The sequence below is a fragment of the Macrobrachium rosenbergii genome, chromosome 9, assembly GCF_040412425.1.
Source record: "Macrobrachium rosenbergii isolate ZJJX-2024 chromosome 9, ASM4041242v1, whole genome shotgun sequence".
NCBI classification, from domain to species: domain Eukaryota; kingdom Metazoa; phylum Arthropoda; class Malacostraca; order Decapoda; family Palaemonidae; genus Macrobrachium; species Macrobrachium rosenbergii.
Genome location: NC_089749.1, coordinates 43,075,877 through 43,095,869, shown reverse-complemented (window position 1 = coordinate 43,095,869; position 19,993 = coordinate 43,075,877). Strand labels below are relative to the sequence as shown.

The 19,993-nt window shown below is 37.0% G+C and overlaps 1 protein-coding gene and 1 non-coding gene across 2 annotated transcripts in view; both read right to left on the bottom strand.

The window, feature by feature from the left end:
- Positions 1 to 1,955: 1,955 nt before the first annotated feature.
- TRNAS-GCU (transfer RNA serine (anticodon GCU)) lies at positions 1,956 to 2,037 on the bottom strand. Its single transcript has one exon. It is a non-coding gene; the product is annotated as a tRNA-Ser (tRNA).
- A 5,664-nt stretch (positions 2,038 to 7,701) lies between these two features.
- LOC136841739 (angiotensin-converting enzyme-like) overlaps positions 7,702 to 19,993 on the bottom strand; it is a 45,460-nt gene continuing 33,168 nt past the window's right edge. Inside the window, exons 18-28 of the mRNA XM_067108993.1 lie at positions 19,645 to 19,785; positions 18,552 to 18,755; positions 17,352 to 17,446; positions 16,131 to 16,324; positions 15,269 to 15,417; positions 13,837 to 14,003; positions 13,435 to 13,535; positions 12,669 to 12,770; positions 10,383 to 10,502; positions 9,697 to 9,853; positions 7,702 to 8,989 (exon numbers count right to left, since the gene is read on the bottom strand). Coding sequence (XP_066965094.1) covers positions 8,693 to 8,989; positions 9,697 to 9,853; positions 10,383 to 10,502; positions 12,669 to 12,770; positions 13,435 to 13,535; positions 13,837 to 14,003; positions 15,269 to 15,417; positions 16,131 to 16,324; positions 17,352 to 17,446; positions 18,552 to 18,755; positions 19,645 to 19,785 — 1,727 coding nt within the window. The 3' untranslated portion in view covers positions 7,702 to 8,692. The remainder of the gene's footprint in view (positions 8,990 to 9,696; positions 9,854 to 10,382; positions 10,503 to 12,668; positions 12,771 to 13,434; positions 13,536 to 13,836; positions 14,004 to 15,268; positions 15,418 to 16,130; positions 16,325 to 17,351; positions 17,447 to 18,551; positions 18,756 to 19,644; positions 19,786 to 19,993) is intronic.

Sequence of the window (19,993 nt, the reverse complement as noted above, 5' to 3'; positions counted from 1 at the left end):
TAAATGTTCCTGATGATCAGACGACTGTGGTGGTCGTAACAAGGGCGAACAATTTCAGCCCAAAGACTTACCTACCGAGAACTGGAAGGTCGATTGTACGACTGGCGCACAGACTGAGTCGTTATTTGACTCATGACTGACAAACTGTCTGTTATAATTAATGGGGTCTTTCCTAGACCATGACCCCCAAGGTTTTTGACACGGCAGGTATCTGTTACAGACAAAACCAGAAATCGGCCGAAGTGGGAAGTGGCCGGCCAGTTTGGGAAATGGCCAAGGTGGTGTGGCCAAGGTCCGATTACTTGAAATAAACAGTGTATGTATAAATATGTATATGTGTGTGTGTTACAGTAAGATTGTGAAACCAGGGATTTCGTGAAATCACCAATTCACATAGGGACATTTGATCCCCGAGGGGCTAGTACTAAACACGGCAAAACACATTATGCACTGTTAATTTCAAGTCATCGGACCTTGGCCACACCACCTGGGCCATTTCGCGAATTGGCTGGCCACTTCCCACTTTTTGGCCGATTTCTGGCTTTGGCCGTAACATATCCACCTTTGTGACGTGTTTAGTAGGCTACAAGCCCGTTGTGGATTACCGTAAAAACATAAACGAAAGACTGTAAATATCATAAAGATACTTAGCCCCCAAGAAATATTAGACCTAAGTGACGACCCACGAAATCCCTCTGGGGAACTATCTAGGAAAGATCCAATTAATGTCTACTGTACCTGACAGACTGACTGGCTGGCAAATTACTGATTGTCCGACTGGTTTGCCAGTAAATTTCAGTCATATCAAAGACTGACAGCTATCCCAGTTTCTGAGTGACTGTTTTGTTCAGACGCCGATTTCCATTTATTGGACTGCAGCAGTCTGTACTTTAACTAACTGTTTATCGTGGAATATGAACCTTTTAAAATTAAGCAAATTGCATCCACCTCTGAAAAGAAACTTTAAAACATAAAAAGTGGGAATAAATCCTAACTCGAAATATCAACGTGTAAGCTGAATGAAATGTGTAAGATTAAACAAAGATTGATATCGTATAGACCCACGCTACAAATTCTAATCTTGAGTATGTATCATCTATGAATTCTGCAATTAACAAAACTATAGAGTCCGCTGAGAAGTATATATCATGAAGAATTAGCGTACATTGCAAATAAATCCTAATATCTGCCGATAATATCATAACTGTTTTTATATCTATATATTTCAGATTTCTTAAATTTCTGAACAAGAGATTTATTGTAAATTTTTTTATGTACAGTATATAGTACAATGATATCTGATTTTTTTATTTTATCATAAACTTGTAAATTTGATATTTATAGTAAAATGAATTACCGCAAATGTTTTTCATTTGCATACTGTGGACCTATTACAAATGTTTTTTTTTCTATTTATCTTTATAATAAATTCCCGATTAATTAAGCGATGATGGAATGGTTGGGAGACACATCTGTTTCCCAATATATATATACATATACATATATATATATATATATATATATATATATATATGTCTAGCAGATGGTTGTTTCTTTCCGTTATTATTTTAGTTTTGACCATTTTTCTTTCGTCCAGACGAGGTCAAAGCCAATCCTTTGATTCAGAAAACGACGGCAGTGTTTATATCTATGCAGCCAGCTACAACGGAAAACCATTTAAGATATAAATGCAAATCGGACAATGTCAACGACTGCAAAACATATGAATCTGGCTTGACAATTCAGGTTGAATTTTGCGTGTTGATATACCAGTTTCGTTACAAAATATGTCGCCTTAATGTACCAAAAAGGTAGTTATGCCATTTTGCACCATATGACATCTTCCCATAGTGTCATTACGTGACAATCAATAAGTAGCTGTAATTGCAATGTTGCCATATGGGAGTATGGTGGTAATAATTTAACAGCCATCGGGTATATGCAAAACGTCCAACCGACGAGGATGGGATTCGAACCCACGCAGGGAGACCCTATTGGATTAGCAGTCCAACGCCTTAACCACTCGGCCACCTCGTCTACGGACGTCGTGAAAAAACGGTAAAAAATCATATACAGCTGTCACAGCTTTTTTTTAATGCTGAGAAATTAAGGTCTTCGTGGCTATTAAATATATGCAGTCCTTGTAGTGTATGGAAAGATGGACTATTTTCAGCGTCTTGTAATGTAACTCATTTTAGGTTTAACTGGAAACTCCGCGGTCATTCATGGCTTCCGTTGCTAGATTAATCTTCACAGATACACACGCACATATAAATACATACATACGTGTGTGTATATATATATATATATATATATATATATATATATATATATATATATATATATATATATAAAAATTTCTATCAAGGGAATAACAACATGATATAAAATATGAGCAGAGTATATGGCCACGAAGAAAGTAAAACAATGGCATGCAATATCTTTCGCCTTGGCGCTAAATAAGTTTCAAAAAAACTAAATACAATAGAACAAAATATTACACAGAAGACTGGTTTTGTAGAAAAACAACCACGATTAAATAGCCATAGAACCATTTTAATGCATACAAAGGTCAGTACATTTGAATCAGGCCTTTCGGGTAGGGAGCAGCTGCCTAGGAATAACTCGGGTATTTGGATAAAGCAAGGTGAGGCAAATTGCGTGAAATAGGAACCCTAATGTCCTTTAGCTTTACTTTTAACCCTCCTTCGCATATGTTTTGCAGAGAAGGGCCAAGAGTGCATAGACCTGGGCTTAAACCAATGTTATTTGCCTATGTTAGTTGTATTAATGCTGCTGCTAAGAGATTTTGAGACAATGTATTTTTAAATCTTATGATTATACTACAGTGGGACCGATCAAGTAAACGTATGTGATTTTTTTTACTTAGGTTCCCAAAAATAGCGCTATTCTTTTGACCAGTTCTAACTGAATATTTACTCTCTTTATTCTGACAATTAATTCCTCACTTACCTGATCCGCCTAAAACGAATCACAGTTCATACATGGGATTTTAAGAAACAATTTGTCAGTCCTGAGTTCCTGGATGACAAACTGCAGAATACTAGAAAAATAGGCAGGGATTTGTGCTTGCTCTTCGGAGACGCCTAGGAGTAAAGACAAAAGATCTTAAACTTTGTTGAATCACTTTCCTCATGGCCATATACTTATATATATATATATATATATATATATATATATATATATATATATATATATATATATATATAATATATATATAAAAATATATATATATATATATATATATATATATATATATAGTGTAGAGATTAATAGTGAATCCAGGCTTGTAAGTTTTGATGTTGTATCACTATTCACAAAGGTGCCAATAGATGATCTGATGGCGTTTTTATCTGAATTGTTAGAGAACACACAGCTGGATATCCCATTTCCTAAAAGTACTTTAATTGAACTGATTAAATTATGTGTAAAAGATTGTAAATTTGAATTTAATGGTAAATTTTACTCACAAAATTTTGGTATGGCAATGGGAAACCCTCTATCCCCAGTGTTAAGTAACTTATATATGGAATTTTTGAAAAGAAGGTATTAATCAACATAATCCCACGTAATGTAACATGGTTTAGGTATGTTGACGACATAATTTGTGTATGGCCAGGGAACCAAGATGTAAAAACTTTTTTTGCCAAGTTAAATCAATTAGTACCATCAATTAAATTCACGATGGAAATGGAAAATGATGGGTGCTTACCGTTTTGGATGTCCTCATACGAAGAAATAGTAGTGGGTTTAAATATAGTGTGTATAGAAAACCCACTAATATTTCTTCCTATGTGCATTTCTATTCTGGACAAAGCAATAAGGTTAAAAAGTCAGTGTTTTCATCTATGTTTTTAAGAGCATTACGGGTGTGTAGCCCTGAATATATTGATGATGAAATAGATAAGATTAGGAATGCAGGCAAAAAATTGAAATATCCTGATAGTGTATTAAATAGTGCATTTGAAGAGGCAAAAAAGACTATGTATCAAAACCAGAAAGAACCTTACAACACAAAAAATTTGCTTGTTTTGCCTTATAATAATAATATGAAAGATATCCCTCATCTTCTTAAGAATTTTGGTGTTAATGTCGCATTTAAGAACAATACAACAATGAAAAATGTACTTATCAAGAACTCCCCAGACAATACTAAAGGGTGCGTATATAAAATTCCGTGTAAGTCTTGTGACAACTTTTATATTGGCCAAACCGGGAAAGCACTGGAAAAAGAATTGAACAACATAAGAAATGTGTGAGATATGCACAAGGAACAGTGGTATATTTGTACATGTTAGTGAGAACAATCATGCTATCAACTGGGAAGGGGCAAAAGGATTGTATATTCTAATAATGCACTGGAAAGGAACATCATTGAATCTAGCTTTATAAAAGAAAGTTACAACCATAATATGAATATCAGTCAAGGGATGTATAAACTTGATCCTTTAATATCAAAAGAAATTTGTAAATTGTTTAAACTTTAAGGTCGGCAGTAGAGATGTATGAAAATAGGATTATCATATTTGTAAACACAGTACGAGGGTAGTAATGTTAATGAGTTTCCAAACTCCGCCTCCATGACACCTGTCAGGTGTGGATCTGAGGTGGGGTATGGTCTGTTTATCAGCAATGTCCCCTGAGAGTCTATTGTGATTTTTAGCCAAATGAGTTTTAAAGGCCACTCCTACCTCGACACCGGCCTTAGTGGGGATATGGAGTCTCTAACGGTTGTGTATGTTCGTCAGTACTGTTCTTGTAGTATACGAGTATATATTTGTGACCTCTCACACTCTGTATCAGTCCTTCGTCAATGGCTTGGAAATAAAGTCGAAACCGGTCAGGACCTACACCCCGTTTCTTATTTTTCACCTGTGGTAATGTGTGATAAATGAATCACGTACAAAAGTGATAATAATCATCATATATATATATATATATATATATATATATATATATATATATATATATATATATATATATATATATATATATATATATATAAGCTCGACGTCATGTATTGCAGTGAACTCACTGTGAAACCAAAATCGGTTTGAAAAGAGAAATGTCAGAATATCTTTTAAGACCAAAGGAGCTCATTATAAAGTCACTATGTTAATTCATTTCGCAGTCCAGAAAATCAGTGTTTGTAAACTATCCATTTTTTAACAGGAACTCATTATTATAAATAATATTATTCCATTTTATTTAGTACTTTTATTACTGCCATGTGTTCATGTCTTCCTTGTTATTATTATTATTATTATTATTATTATTATTATTATTATTATTATTATTATTATTATTGTTCCACTGGCTGTCGGCCTAAGAAACAGGAGATCAGCGCCTGCCCTATGAGCCCACGGAGGCCCAGGAGGACTTTAACTTTTTTTAACTATTATTATTATTATTATTATTATTATTTATTATTATTATTATTATTATTATTAAGAAATTGTTTTAGATGCTAAGGCCAATGGGTCGGGATCTTGAACCAGACCAGACCCGATGAAAGCAAGAAACGGATAAAGGATGGTGCTTGTTTATATAATCATTTGTCTAATTATTTTGGTAAATGACTTGATTACTGTTTGGTTATTCACCTGAACGCTCTTTTGTCTTCTGTGAATTAAATTTACTTTTCATCGTCTGTGGTCTTCGCTTTTCTTTTCATCTAGTCCCAATAGACCTATAGTATCATTCTGTTCCCTGGAAACTCGCTGATCAAGTTCGTGATCTTCCAGCAGAACCATAATAATAAGTCAGTGTAGCAAACACTACTTTGTGCTCTGATGACCACAAAAATGCCAACGTTCTTGTGGAAACAGATTGTCTTGCTTTCAGTGCTCATTGAGAGACTGAGCTTTTGTTGCCACTGTAGGTCTTCGTTTCTGAAAGCCCAGGGAACACCTGTTTTTGTTGGTTGCTAATGCTTCGATGGTCAGTGAGGCTCCTTTTTAAACAGGTGGCCCTTAAGGTCTCCGTTTGTGCGTCACTGAATGAGTTTGCATTGCTGAAACTAAAGACTTCAGTTTTCATGGAACCTAACAGTAATTAATTTAGGATTTTGCATTTTTTTCCACAAGCAATTACAAAACACTGATGCTGGAGTAATTATCAGAAAGAAAGGAATCTGGTGGTCATCAAAAAAAGTATTTCTGTGTGTTTTGCAACAAAGCACTTTAGAAGCCATTACAACAAAGGCCTGCAGCGGCCATAAACAAAAATTTAGTCGCCAGCACTCAGGCTTGTAGTGACAGTCTAAGCAAAGATGTTGGTGAGTTTTCAGATCAATTTCCTTTAGTGGCCATGTTTTGCTTTATTCGCCGAAGAGTCTGTACGAGTTTCAGAAAATAAATCTCGAAAAGTTTGACAGGAAATTTATTCTGAAACCTTTTGAAAAGCACCAGTTGACGATTTAGGCGAAGGCCAGGTAAAACCAGTTATGTGGGTGCTACTTTCGCTTGTTATCTACGCGTCACCTCCGAAGTGCTAGTACTAAACATGGCGGAAGCTCAATGGGACGCCGTGTCTAGCACTAGTCCTTCGGGAATCAAAGTATTATACACACCCATTTCTATATTGTGTGGTCGACCAATTATATTAATAAACGATATCTTTGATCCTGGAGAGGCTAGTACTGAACACGGCGTCCCATTGGGCTTCCGCCATGTTTAGTACTAGCATCTCGGAGTAGATGACGCGTAGATAACAAGTCAAAGTAGCACCGTTATGGATAGGTGCTCCCTTACGCTTGTGAGGTTGCATCCTCTGAGAAGGAAAATAAACTCCGCAGGTTTTTTTGGGAATGATCGATTGTGCAAGGAATTTTTTTCGCATTTTGCTGCCGTTGTAATTTTTAATTAATAAATGGAGCTTCAGTGGAATATCCAGAGTCGGTTTGATTTTCATTAAACTACTTTGATTGCCGCAAGAGTACTTATAATTTCAATTTTTAAAAAGAGTTTTCATTTTTGGTAGATATCAGTGATGTAGAATGGGAGCAATTTTGTTTCAAGGAGATTGATTGACTCATTGAGTTGATCTACCTGGCGTTAACCAAACAGTATGACGCCGATTACAAGGAGGTTGGCAATTATTCAGTTTTTTTTTTTTTTTTTTAGCTTAGCAAAGAAGTTTGATAAGCACTAAAAGGTTCCTTCCACCGTATGAAAAGAATGTCTTGCCTCGTCATCAGTTTTATAGTACTTTGCATTATGATTTTTATTAACCATAATCCTCTTACCTTTATTCACAAAATATGAAATGAAGGTGAGACGTTTACGAGATGAGGGATGATATGATGATTGACGTTTTGCCAAGAACTAGTTATTATCACTATCGTAATACATTATCATCATCATCTCCAATACCGCATGACGCAAAGAGCTTCTATGAAACTTCGCCACTCATGTCTTTCCTGTGTTTTATCTTCCACAAATCTCCACTCATCTCCAGCTTCCCGTCTCACAACTCTCATCCAAGTAGGCCTGGGTCCTCCAACACTATACACTGTGCACTAAAAATGTTTCATTGTGACCCAGATGTTTGACCTCTTGGGTTGTACGTCAGAACACATTCTGGAGGCCATTCTTGCCGAGTCTTGTTGCCTCATCAGCGTGACTGAAGACACCGCAAGTGCGTTTGTTTTCGAGGTAAGTTGAAATAAAATCAAATAAATTTGGAGCAACAGTATATTTAGACCATAAATACTCTCTCATCTCTAACAACTTTCGTGAAAGACGAACTAACTGAAGTTCTTGTTGGAAAACGTTCAGAATTAGATATTTGATTAAAACACAGAGACGAACACAAAAATGACCTTACATGCAACACACTGATGTTCAATATACTCAAGAACACACACGGTCAGACACACTTTGATGGGACACAACCTATGGTTTGAAATTATGCATCATACAGAAGTACCTTGATGGGAACGAGACAGGGTGGGTGCGATTACATAGCAGGATATTGGAGAAGCGTAGGTAGGGAAAAAAGCGTCTCGGGGAAAGGAATTCTCACAGTTGCAAATGTCAGACGAGCATCTGAGCAAGCAGGTGACATAAACTTTGACTTGAAATAATGAAGAACTTTGAGTAGTTTTAATGCTATAAAACGCAGCAGCAAATTCTAATGTCTTATGGTACAGTGCACATTGCAGTGAAGCAGACAAGTGAAACAGTTTAATGAGTATCTTAAGATATCTGAGGAGCATAAACATGTTCAGGCATAAGTGAAAGAAAAAGGAGACGAGAGAAAGACTGCTGAGGCGCGTATAATAAGCGAGGCCAGATGAAACACTGAATTCCCCCTCAAATCTGACCGGAAGCATCCTGTGGCTTTCGACATTTGGTCCTGATGAAATGAAGTAAATGAGAATCTAACGGACATTAAGAAGTGAACTCCCCTTATCTTCGGTATAAGGGTGCTATTCCAAAATAAGTGCAGCACGCTCGCTAAAGAAAAAACAACTTCATTCATATCACAAACCTCAACTTTGGATTAAGAAACATCACTCAAGATTGAAGGGAAACTTCGTTACTCCCCCTCCCCCGGCGGAGAGACACCGGCAAGTAGGCCTATAGCTCTTCACGAAAAATCTAACATTTATGATAACACAATATTCCTCCCAAAGTTTTACCAGTACAAAATATCTTTCTCTCCCTCCTTAAAATCTCTCATCCAGTGTCTCCTTCTCTTTCTCCTTCTCCTCCTCCTCCTCGCTGTCTGAAGATTCTTCCTTCTTCGACTCCTTCATCTCCATGTTGGTATGTCCTCCTGACTCCACCTGGCTCTCCATCGCTTTCAGCTTCTTCTTCTGTTTCTTTTGACCAACGAAGTAGGCGACGATGACGACGACCACCATGCATGCCAGAACGACGCCCACGACGATGGGAACAGTTGCAGAAATCTCCTCACGCTCTTTGTCCATGTATTTGTTGATCTGGTCGGGGTTCCATTGGACCTGCACGAAGATCATAGAAACTTGTGAGATATATAGTATACTGCATATATACTCTATATATAAAAATATATAATATATATGTATGTATGTCATATGCAGTATTACATAATATATATATATTATATATATATATATATATATATATATATATATATATATATATATATATATATATTAATAACAAGACCCCATTTAAATTGGATGTTATCTAGTGGAGACATTTATTCAGGAAAAGTTACAAACTTTCTAGGACTAACAGTCCTCATCGTCTAGTATTCTACGATGAGGACTGTTAGTTCTAGAGAGCTTGTAACTCTTCCTGAATAACTATCTCCATAGATACCATCAATTTAAATGAATCCTGTCATTAATATATATATATATATATATATATATATATATATATATATATATATATATATATATATATATATATATATACATATATATATATATATATATATATATATATATATAAATATATATATATATATATATATATATATATATATATATATATATATATATATAGTAAATATATGTATATATACATAATATATATATATAAATATATTATGTGTATATATATATATATATATATATATATATATATATATATATATATATATATAAATTTATTTTTCCTAAAGAAGGTGGATCAAGGGGTTGGGAAATGAATACTAATTATAATGATAATAAAGACTAACACTGATCTCGTTGTCTGTGATGTATGTCGTGAGGAAATCTTCCAGCGGCATGAAAAAGTTCTTCAGCGCCTCCGAGCTCAAGCCACCAGTCTCATCACCCAGGAAGTCACCCAGAGCTTTCTGCCATCTCACGGATCTTCCGAGAGACATCAGTTTCCTTCGGAGGATAAAGAGAGGAATCCCTTACTTATTTCACTAGGAGACAAGAGAAACAGATATATAAGAGTGATGAGAATCGATCTTATTGCTAAGCTTCCTTTAGAGTTAGATATCAGGTGGTCGTCGGATTTGTAAGCGGCTAAAGCAAAGTCAATTTTAGCAAGTAAAAAATGCGCCGAAGTTTCTTCGGCGCAATCGAGTTTTCTGTACAGCGTATAATGCTGTTTGAAAATCTCAGCCACGGCCCGGTGGTGGCCTGTGTTGTTGGCCCCTATAGCGATGTCAGACGTACGATCATGGCTAACTTTAACCTTAAATAAAATAAAAGCCACTGAGGATAGAGGGCTGCAATTTGGTATGTATGATAATTGCAGGGTGGATGATCAACAAATCAATTTTCAGCCCTCTAGCCTCAGAAGTTTTTAAGATCTGAGGACGGACAGAAAAAGTGCGGACAGACAGACAAATAGCCATCTCAATATTTTCTTTTGCAGAAAAATAAAAGCATGTCAAAGCTCATGACTTACGTGAGGGCAGTGCCAGCCTCGTCGCAACTCCAGATTGGACAGTTGATGTCATCTTTGCAACGGCATATCTCACCCAGCTTATGATGGATCTGGAACTGAAGCACTTGAGCCACAAAGCGCCTGGAATGGATGTCAACAAAGATGAGAAATTCAATTTCCAGCTGGAAAGTTGTCGTGTAATGGATTCACTATAAGATAAATTCATATACATAAATGCTCAACACAAACATGTAAAATTACCTTGGGAAATGTATATTCTTGCTCTAGCACAGGGATTCTCAACCTTTTTTTATACCCATGCACCCTTTCATCTTATGTCAGAATGTCATTCCCAGCCACCTTTCCAAAATTGTCTGCCTCAAAAGGTGCATTCCAAATAATATGGAACAAAATACTAACACAAACCCAAAAGCCAGCGGAGAGAGAGCCCAACGTGACCTCTCAGTAGTGCAGACCGATACACACTGCATTTTGTGTGGTCCTAAGCCAGTTTGAGCCTGCCAGTTTGGGGTCACAACTCCTTCCCTGAACTCGGAAATTCCCCACAAGGGGGAATTCCCCCCTGTTTGCGAACCACTGTTTCTAGTATATTGTCTTCCACATTTAGCTGTAGTGATTAATTTTATCGTGCGACCTAAAATATTATGTAGTAGGCCTATGTGGATCTTTTTCATGAGGTCTATGCAAGAAAATAAAATCAATGTAACGAGGGATGCACAAAATTCTGCAGGGAAAGAAGACAAGGTTAGGTCTAGGATTATAGAGACTTTAAAGAAAATACAAGAGGAGAGTTCTGTTAAGGATATCAGAGGTGACTGATAGAAAGAAAAGTAAGATGGAGACCAGCCATCAGACGCAATTCAATAAAGTCAACCGATAAATGTTTCAGCAGTTTCTGGCTGTCGAAATGTATGTTTTTTTTTATTCTTATTATGAGGCCCATTCACAAGCAGTACTACTCAATTAGGTGTAGATCAGGGGTTCCCAAACTGGGGTACATGTACCCCCAGGGGTACATTTGCACGTTTCAGGGGGTACATTTGGTCTGAAGAAAATAATTACTACTGTGCAATTGTATGTGCTGGATCAAAACATAAATTACCTTAGTAATTGCTTTATTTCTGTTATCACCATTTAAGATACCTATGTAATCTACACATGCAGACTCCACAAATTTAAAATATCAAAATATTAAAAAGTTCTTTTTTAATATTAAGCATAATTTTTAGTGTTAGGGGTACATGGGAACCTATACAAAAGCCCAAGGGGTACCGAGGAACAAAAAGTTTGGGAACCTCTGGTGTAGATAAAACTAGATCAGAAAGAATAACCGCGCAGGCTATAAAACAGTGAACTTGTTTGACAATAACGTCTGCCACACCAGACAGGAAGACGGCAACTGATAAACAAATGCTGCATTCAGTGCGCTGTAACTCCTAATTAAATAAAAAAAAACACAAATTCTAGGAGCAGGGCGTATCTTTAGGCACTACATCAACTCATCAGTAAGGAACATGCACACTAAAAGGAAGACTGTTTTGAATTCCTCTCGGATATATATAAATATATATATATATACATATATATATATATATATATATATATATATATATATATATATATATATATATTTATATATATATATGTGTGTGTGTGTATGCATGTATACATGTATTTGTATATATATGTATATTCATATATATATATATATATATATATATATATATATATATATGTATGTATGCTTAAAAAATCACAATGACACGTGAATCGTATATGGAGCTGTACCACAGGGGAAATGAAACATTGGGTATAAATACCCAGTGTTTTAACTTCCCTGTTGTTTATATCTATCTATCTATCTATCAATCTATCTCTCTATATATATGTATGTATGTATATATATGCATATATATAGAGATAGATAGATAGATAGATAGATAGATAGATGGATCGGGAGAATGTAACACTGGCTATTTATAATCAACTTTCATCATATGTATATACATATCCGTATAAATATAAATATATAAATATTATATATATTATATATACATATGTATGTCTATATACATACTATACATATCAGTTCTATACTGAGATTCTATCACACTGCTTGATATCTGTGTTGTCAACATTTCTGTTTGAAATGGAAAAACCTGTGGCTTACATTAGTCTTGCACTAAGTCTGAGAAACTGGAAATTGTATTTTAAAAATGCTCTCTTTAAGGAAGAAAAAGAACGTGAATCTAACAGCAAATAATTATGGTCCTGGACCAGACTTACCAGATGTAAGGTGTGGAAACTGCAACATCAAACTTCGAGCCTACATCGAACTCAGACTTTGGGAACCTCTTCGTTGGTGGAGCTATGCCTTGCTCAGCTATTCTGTAAACATCAAGGAACTAGGTGTGATTTCACTTGCATTAATTGTTCTAGCTGAATTACAAAAAGGAGAAAATCGAACTCTTATGTAAAGTCTTCCAGCTTGTATATATTTTGTTATAGGACCACAGGTCACTGGTCTGGCCCAGCGTTCGACTCTCCGAACGGCCAATGAAGAATTAGAGGAATGTATTTCTGGTGATAGAAATTCATTTCTCGTCAAAATGTAGTTCGGATTCAACAATAAGCTAGGTCTCATTGCTAGGTAACCAGCTGGTTCTTAGCCACGTAAAATAAATCTAATCCTTCGGGCCAGCCCTAGGAGAGCTGTTAATCAGCTCAGTGGTCTGGTTAAACTAAGATATACTTAACTTTTAACTTGGCTGAAAGGGCTAAGTCCACAGGTACATAATAGTCCTCTTACACCCGTCTGCACCTTACCACACTTAAGACCATTATTCTGGCATGTATATACTTCAATACTTACAGACTGCCCAACCAAGCCAAGAATCCGTGCTGTCATGGGGCCAGCTTAAATGACATCAGCAGCTTTTAGACTTACAGGCCGCTCATAGCAGTAAGAATACATATGGGGATACGATCAGCTTAGTCTAACAAAAACTTAAGCATAAACAACTAAGACTGACTGGCCATTAACTAGTTTTACCTCAGCTCCCACCATCTCTTGTTGTAGTCCGTGATGGTGTCGTCGCTGAAAACTTTCCATCGCCAAGAATCCAGTATGTATGCATATGGTAACACAGGGATCTGGCGAGTAAAGCAGGTTTATATCTAATGGAATGTTTTCGGAAATTGAAGAATAAATACCTCATGATATATACGCCAGAAAAAAATATATTTATTGTTCTAAAGTGTCTACTATTACGTCTTTGTTGCCTGAAGCTTTGGAAGTATGAGCTATAGGCAAAAATTATATTTCCAGGAATCGAAAGCAGATTTATCTACCAATAACAACTATTCACTAACGATCAACAAGTTTCTGCTTCAAACTGTTTTTTGAACTTTTCACAAATCAAATTAAAAAGCAAGAGATTTGTTTTTTCTATACCTTCGCCAGAGCGATTTTCATTAGGTGATTCACGATCATCTCATCGTCCATTTCAGCGTTGTGGATTGTGAACTCCTCCTTTTTACTGAGCCTCTCTGCGACAGATTTGAGGTAATCGGGATTTCTTGCAGATAGGCCAATAGCACTGCCTACAGCCTCGTGGAATGCTGAAGAAAGGAGAGACAAGCTGCTGAATTACTATTTCTCTCCTTCTGCTTCCCTTCCAAGGTTTGGAAATCTCTCCCTGCTTGTGATTTCTTAATCTTCCATCCTTTACGAGGCTAAAAGTCTAAAACTTTCTTTAGAGTTAAACCCTCCCCCGCCTTCCTCTTATTTTTTGCTAACTGTCCCTGGACCTGGGCTAGAAAAGAGCATTTGGTTCCCACCTCCTTGTCTTTTGTTCCAACCAAAAATAAAATGTTCAGCTTAAGTTACTGTGATACAGAAAGAGTAATCAAGAGCTTGGGGGCACATTTTCAAAGGTCAATTTATCTTAGTACAACATAAAATACAGGGGCTTGTAATGCATTCTGCAGTAAGTAACGATACCAAAGGGCCAAAATGATACACGAGAGCCAAACCAGAGAGAGAGAAAAACAAGGAGAGAAGCTTTTACCTCTGCTGATATTATATCAAATTCTTACTGTAAACCGTACAAGATAATTCTCATCATACTAAAGAGCACATTCTGCCCACTTGGATTTTACCTCTAAACACATTTTATAAAGCTGTCAAAGAAATAAGGACACTGAGGATGTCTCTGCAAACTTTAACGAGCTCGCATTACCTGCTTATGCCAACCTGAGCATTCTCGCTGCAGCGCACACTCAACCTTAAAAACCTTTCGCTCTAACCACTTCTCCGGCCTTTTCAAGCAATATATCGTTTTTATTTATATTGAGATATTGGGCAATGAAGCTACCCGGGAAAAATTTAGATCACTTTCTGTAGGATTTTGCTAATTTCTGTTGCTTGGTGAACAGTACTTAGTTCTAATGGACTGCTACTTAAGACTTGGTAATTTGTACTACAGGTTGTCCCACAAAAACCAGAAATTTGGTAGAATTTATTTAATCGTTGGAAAGAGAAAACATTTGTTGTTAACAGAAACATGTTAAAACAGAACAAAAACACAAATTTTAGATGTGGCGTTCAAAATGGTTTCTGTGGGCAGCTGCACAACGATGAATAAACTCCTACTCGGCAGTTAGTTTTGTAAATGGGAATTTGATGCAGGTAATCAGTGAATATTTCAAAGCGAATGATATTTAATATTTTGTAATTGGAACTTGGTTATACGTAACCAATACATGATGACCCCTAACATGTACCTAGCTCGTAGCAATCAGTACTTGGTTCTTGGTGAATAGCACATAATAAGAGATACTCATTGTACGATAACTGGTCCATTCCAGCTAAGGAACAAACTCACCAGGATTGGCGCCGTCCCTGAAGACAATGGGCATGATTTCTTTGCGATCGTCACCCCTGCTGCTGTAAGCCATCATATACTCTATGTGCGCCATCTCGTGGTGCAACGTAATGAAATCTTCCTGCGTTTTGGCGGCGCACATCTTGATTCTGGGGAGAGTTGAGGGGAATTTCAAAAAGTCAGTTTTGGTGTTACACCTTTTAGTAACAGTGTAACTTGAAACTGATAGATTGCAGTCGTTTTCTGAAAACTGAACGCAAGTGGTTTCTGGTGACAAGGCTTGCCACCAAACAGAAATGGCAATATTTCATTCATTATTGTTATTATAATGAGTATTATTTTCAACATCCATGACGTATATTTGTGGTTCCCACCAGGCAGATGTGATACTAATCTAAAGCACAATTACCAGGATATACTTGGGGCCTGTATTACTGTTTCTGTGTGTATGACTATTTCTGTTCGCGTATTTGTTGTCACTTGCTTTGCAAAGTGGACTTTCAAGCTTGTGTTCCATGTAAATGTTCGCTCGTTTTCAGCAGTAAATAAATAAAATTTTCTCTGCAGCCAACTTCTATTTGGGTAAATGGTTTGCAAAGTGTGCCTTTGGGTGTTAGCTATCCAATATTCAGCTATCATTTTGGGATGGGGTTGCTGTCGCCATGTCATTTCATGTATGTATGTATGTACACATACATACATACATACATATATATGTAAGTACATGTATATATATATGTATATATATATATATATATATATATATATATATATATATATATATATATATATATATATATATATAAACAATCAAGAAAATGAATGCCTACTCTGAATAAAAAAGAAAGACGTCGACACTCACCTGAAGTCACCGTCTGTATCTGGTGTAGAATCTTTAGGAACATCGTAGAAGTCCCAAGCAGAAGGCTGGCACACCATGTCACCATTATTTTCGAGTGTCGAATTATCCCAGAACTTGGTTGTCATCGGCTTGAGACCCATAGTCACGAAGAAGTACTCTTCCACCTCTCTGGTCATGTTACTCACAGTGTCCAGCTAAAGAAAAGAGTAATGTTGTAGTCCGTAAAAGGTATTGGGCAACGAAGAGCAACCTGACGTCCAGGATACTCATGAGAGCGACACCAATGGCTTGAATATCTTTGTGTTTAGCGCATGCGGATGCCGCTGTACTTTCACAATTAAAAAGAATATCGCTTCCATTTTGCTCTTGAGGGCATCAGGCCACGTTAACTTTAGAAATATCTATACAAACGAAAGCTTTCGAGAACCTGCTCGATTCTCCTTCTGAGAAAGAGAATCGAGCAGATCTGAGGGCGGACGGACATACAAAAAGCCATCTCAGTAGTTTTCTTTTACAGAAAACTAAAACTAAAAGCGCCAATTGTTAAAAGATAAGGGAATTTTTATTATCTTTGCTAAGGGAACAAAATTTCACCGGGATTAGGGCTTAAAAACAACAGCAGCAACAATAACAGTAACAAAAGCAATACTTTAGATCCCAATGGCCAACACGCGACGCCTCGATCTGTTTACTTGAATGTAGCCGAAAGAGATTGAGTCACGTGTGCTTTCAGTCAGGAAAGGATGGGATCTGACAAGGATTCGGATGGAGGAGAGAGGAGGGTGAGAACTGAAGGTGAATCGAATAGGACGGGAAAATGAAACGAAGCAATAGGAGCGTAGTTCGTGGTTAACCCTAAAATCATCCAAAAGAAAGGAGTCTCCTAGGCCGAGTCCCAATCTTTTTCCCTTAATCTCATGTTATTTGTGTATTTATTTTTCCTTTTGTTTATTTTTTCATGTAATTCCGTATTTATTTGTGGCACTTCTTACAGGTTAATGCTAGCTCAAGGTATTCCCTTCCCATGACAGAACCCTTCATTTGGAAAAACCCATTTTCCTTCGTTAATTTTCACCCAAACAGTTTTCCATCCGTGATTTTCACAAGGGTAAAAGTTACAATTTCTCTTCCTTTTATTTTCTAGGGTAATCATTCCCCTTCAGGATAATGTCTTATAAATTTCCTTCATTTGAAAGTGAAAGACGCCTCGTTTTCCCTTACCTTGTCATTGAGGAGATCGCTAATGTCGGGGAGCGTAACGTTGTAGGGTGCCACAAGGTCGTAGAGGCTCTCCCAGTTTTCGCCGTACATGTCACCTGCATTTGAAAATAGATATTCATCGCGAAAATGATTCAGTGATCACAAACCTAATACTATAAGCAATATAATCCTTTTTTTCATTTTGCTTTTCATTCAGTTATAAAGGGTGTGGTTCAATCAGTCCTCTTCACTTGTTTCGAGATCCCCGCCAATGAAAAATTCACACGGGTTGTATAGATATAAAATGTCCTCGTTGACGCTGAGTGGGTTTTATAGCTTCAAGTCAGAAGTTAAAGGACTTCACCGATAGATAATTGCCAGCAACAGGAACGATGGCAGTCTTAGAAGTAGTTTAATGATAATACATCTTTGTTGGTTACTGAAGGAGCCTTGCTGTTAAGGAAAGAAACCAGAAGCGGGCACAGCTGCTGATATTCAGCTGTGTCGGGCAAACAAATTTAATTTAATAGGATTGGTCCCTTGAGAGATAACAAACTAACTGCTCAAAAATAAGCAGATTAACACGTCATGAAAAGCAGGTTCAATATTTTGAAAGGATTGAGGGCGCAGGGCTAAAGGAACTCGGTAGAAGCGATACACTGTCAGTAAGCAGTTTAGTTTAGCTTGCATTGTTAAAAAGTTGTAAAATGAAAATTCTGTCGTTGTTTCCTAACAACCTCTCCCCCATCTTCGCCCTCCCCACGCCCCGCTTAAAAAGATATTAAGACTCAACAAAGACCACCCAGATATGCACACTTCCCGAAACAGTCATCCAAAATATACGTGCTGATCCAAGGACTCTCTTAAAGCATTCCTTAGACTGCTAAGACCTAACCAAAATACTTACAGATCACCGAAGACTCCCCCAGAATATGTTCTTGCCTTGAACAAGCAGCATTAGGTCGCTGCGCTGAGACTCTTCTTTCATACAATTTACAGTTCCCAAAATGTACAGGGCGGGGGAGCCTAATGGCCCGCCTATAAAATGGTTTGAATTTCTAAAGCTATCCAAAATATAATCTGAGCCTCAAATACTCGTAAGAAGTATGGACTGAGCTTCAGAGTCTTAACTTAAGTATGCACTTGACTTGACATTGCTTACATGAACCATGTTCTATACCCCATTGCATCACCCACATGAACTGTGTGCAAAAGACTCACCCAAAATATGTGCAGGGATGAGATCGTTCGTCGTGATATCGTCGCCATATTTCATCTTGAGTTTGTGGAAGACGTAGGCCCTCAAGTTGGCATAAAAGGGCTTCGTCTGGTTCCAGAGGTCAGCAACCTCCGATACGAAATCATCACTCGTGTAGTTTGCATCGGTGTAGGGGTCGATCCAAAGGAGGCCAGCGTTGCCGAATCCTGATGACCATGAGAAGAAACAGGGGATGTAAGGGGAGGAAGAAGATTCATAAGTAAGATAGAAACAAGGAATAATAAGGGAATTTATGATAACACTTTTATAACCGCTCGTTTTCTGCAATTACAGGATGCATCTTGCTTTCAAGCTCTCCATCAAGTAGCCGATGTGGGTGGCAAAACTAAAGTTACGTGTTTTCCGCGGCTGTTTGACGTCACTTTGATTAACATGCAGACTTCAGTTTAAGATCAGTATAGAAAACGTTTTGCTAGATTGCACAGAACTTGGTGCAGAAAATTGCTATAATGTCAGAAAACTTGTTCATGTGACCCCTTAGCAAGATATTATTCCAGCGTTAATGTACATTCTTTGTAATAGAAGTAATTATTGATGATATTTGCTTTATTGGAAGAAGTTAAAGGCAAATTTGGTTTATGTGTGAGAACTTCAAGTTGACGAAACATGATTGTGAATAGGCGACAGCTGTCCGGGTGTAGGCTTTACAACTAAGTACATGTAAATAGATATGCAGTGTTTTATGTAAATATACCACAGACATGTATGCAGGGAGATAGAAGGGGACAGAGAGGTGCAAAAAAATCATAGCAATGTAAAAGATACTTTTACGTAATAGTGTATTTATTCCAGATTATGAGATCTTCAATAGACTCTCGGAGCTGCCTCTTTCAACCTGGATCTGGTCCTTTCCTGCATGATGGTTAACCCAGAGGCATTTATTTTAACATTCTAATATGCAATTGTGTAAGATCTAAAACAGATAGCGAAAGCCATGAAGAAGATTTATGTATTGTAGCGTATCTGGCGTGACATCCACCAGGGTCACTAATGCCTAGTGTATAGAAGAAGAAGAAGATGTGTGGGATCCCTCACCGTTCAGATCTGCCGTCTTGTTCTCCAGCACGACGTATTCCTTGTAGTCCTCCAGAAGCTCTTTACTGACCTCTCGCCACTCCAGCCAGTAGTACTCGAGGTTATCATAGGTCTCCGTGGCGTTGGTCATTTTAGCTTCCACTGCAGACATTAATAGTGCGATTCATAATTAGAGAAAGGAATATTTTATAGTCGTACTACGCTTCAAATTTCGATATCTCGTCATTTTGCACCGGATGTTCCTAAATTATTAATGGACTCTATTCCTTTCATTTATTCCCTAAAATTTAAATTGCAGCTACACTGGGTCGTTCAGAATACTTCTGGCATTACTTATTAGATTAATGCT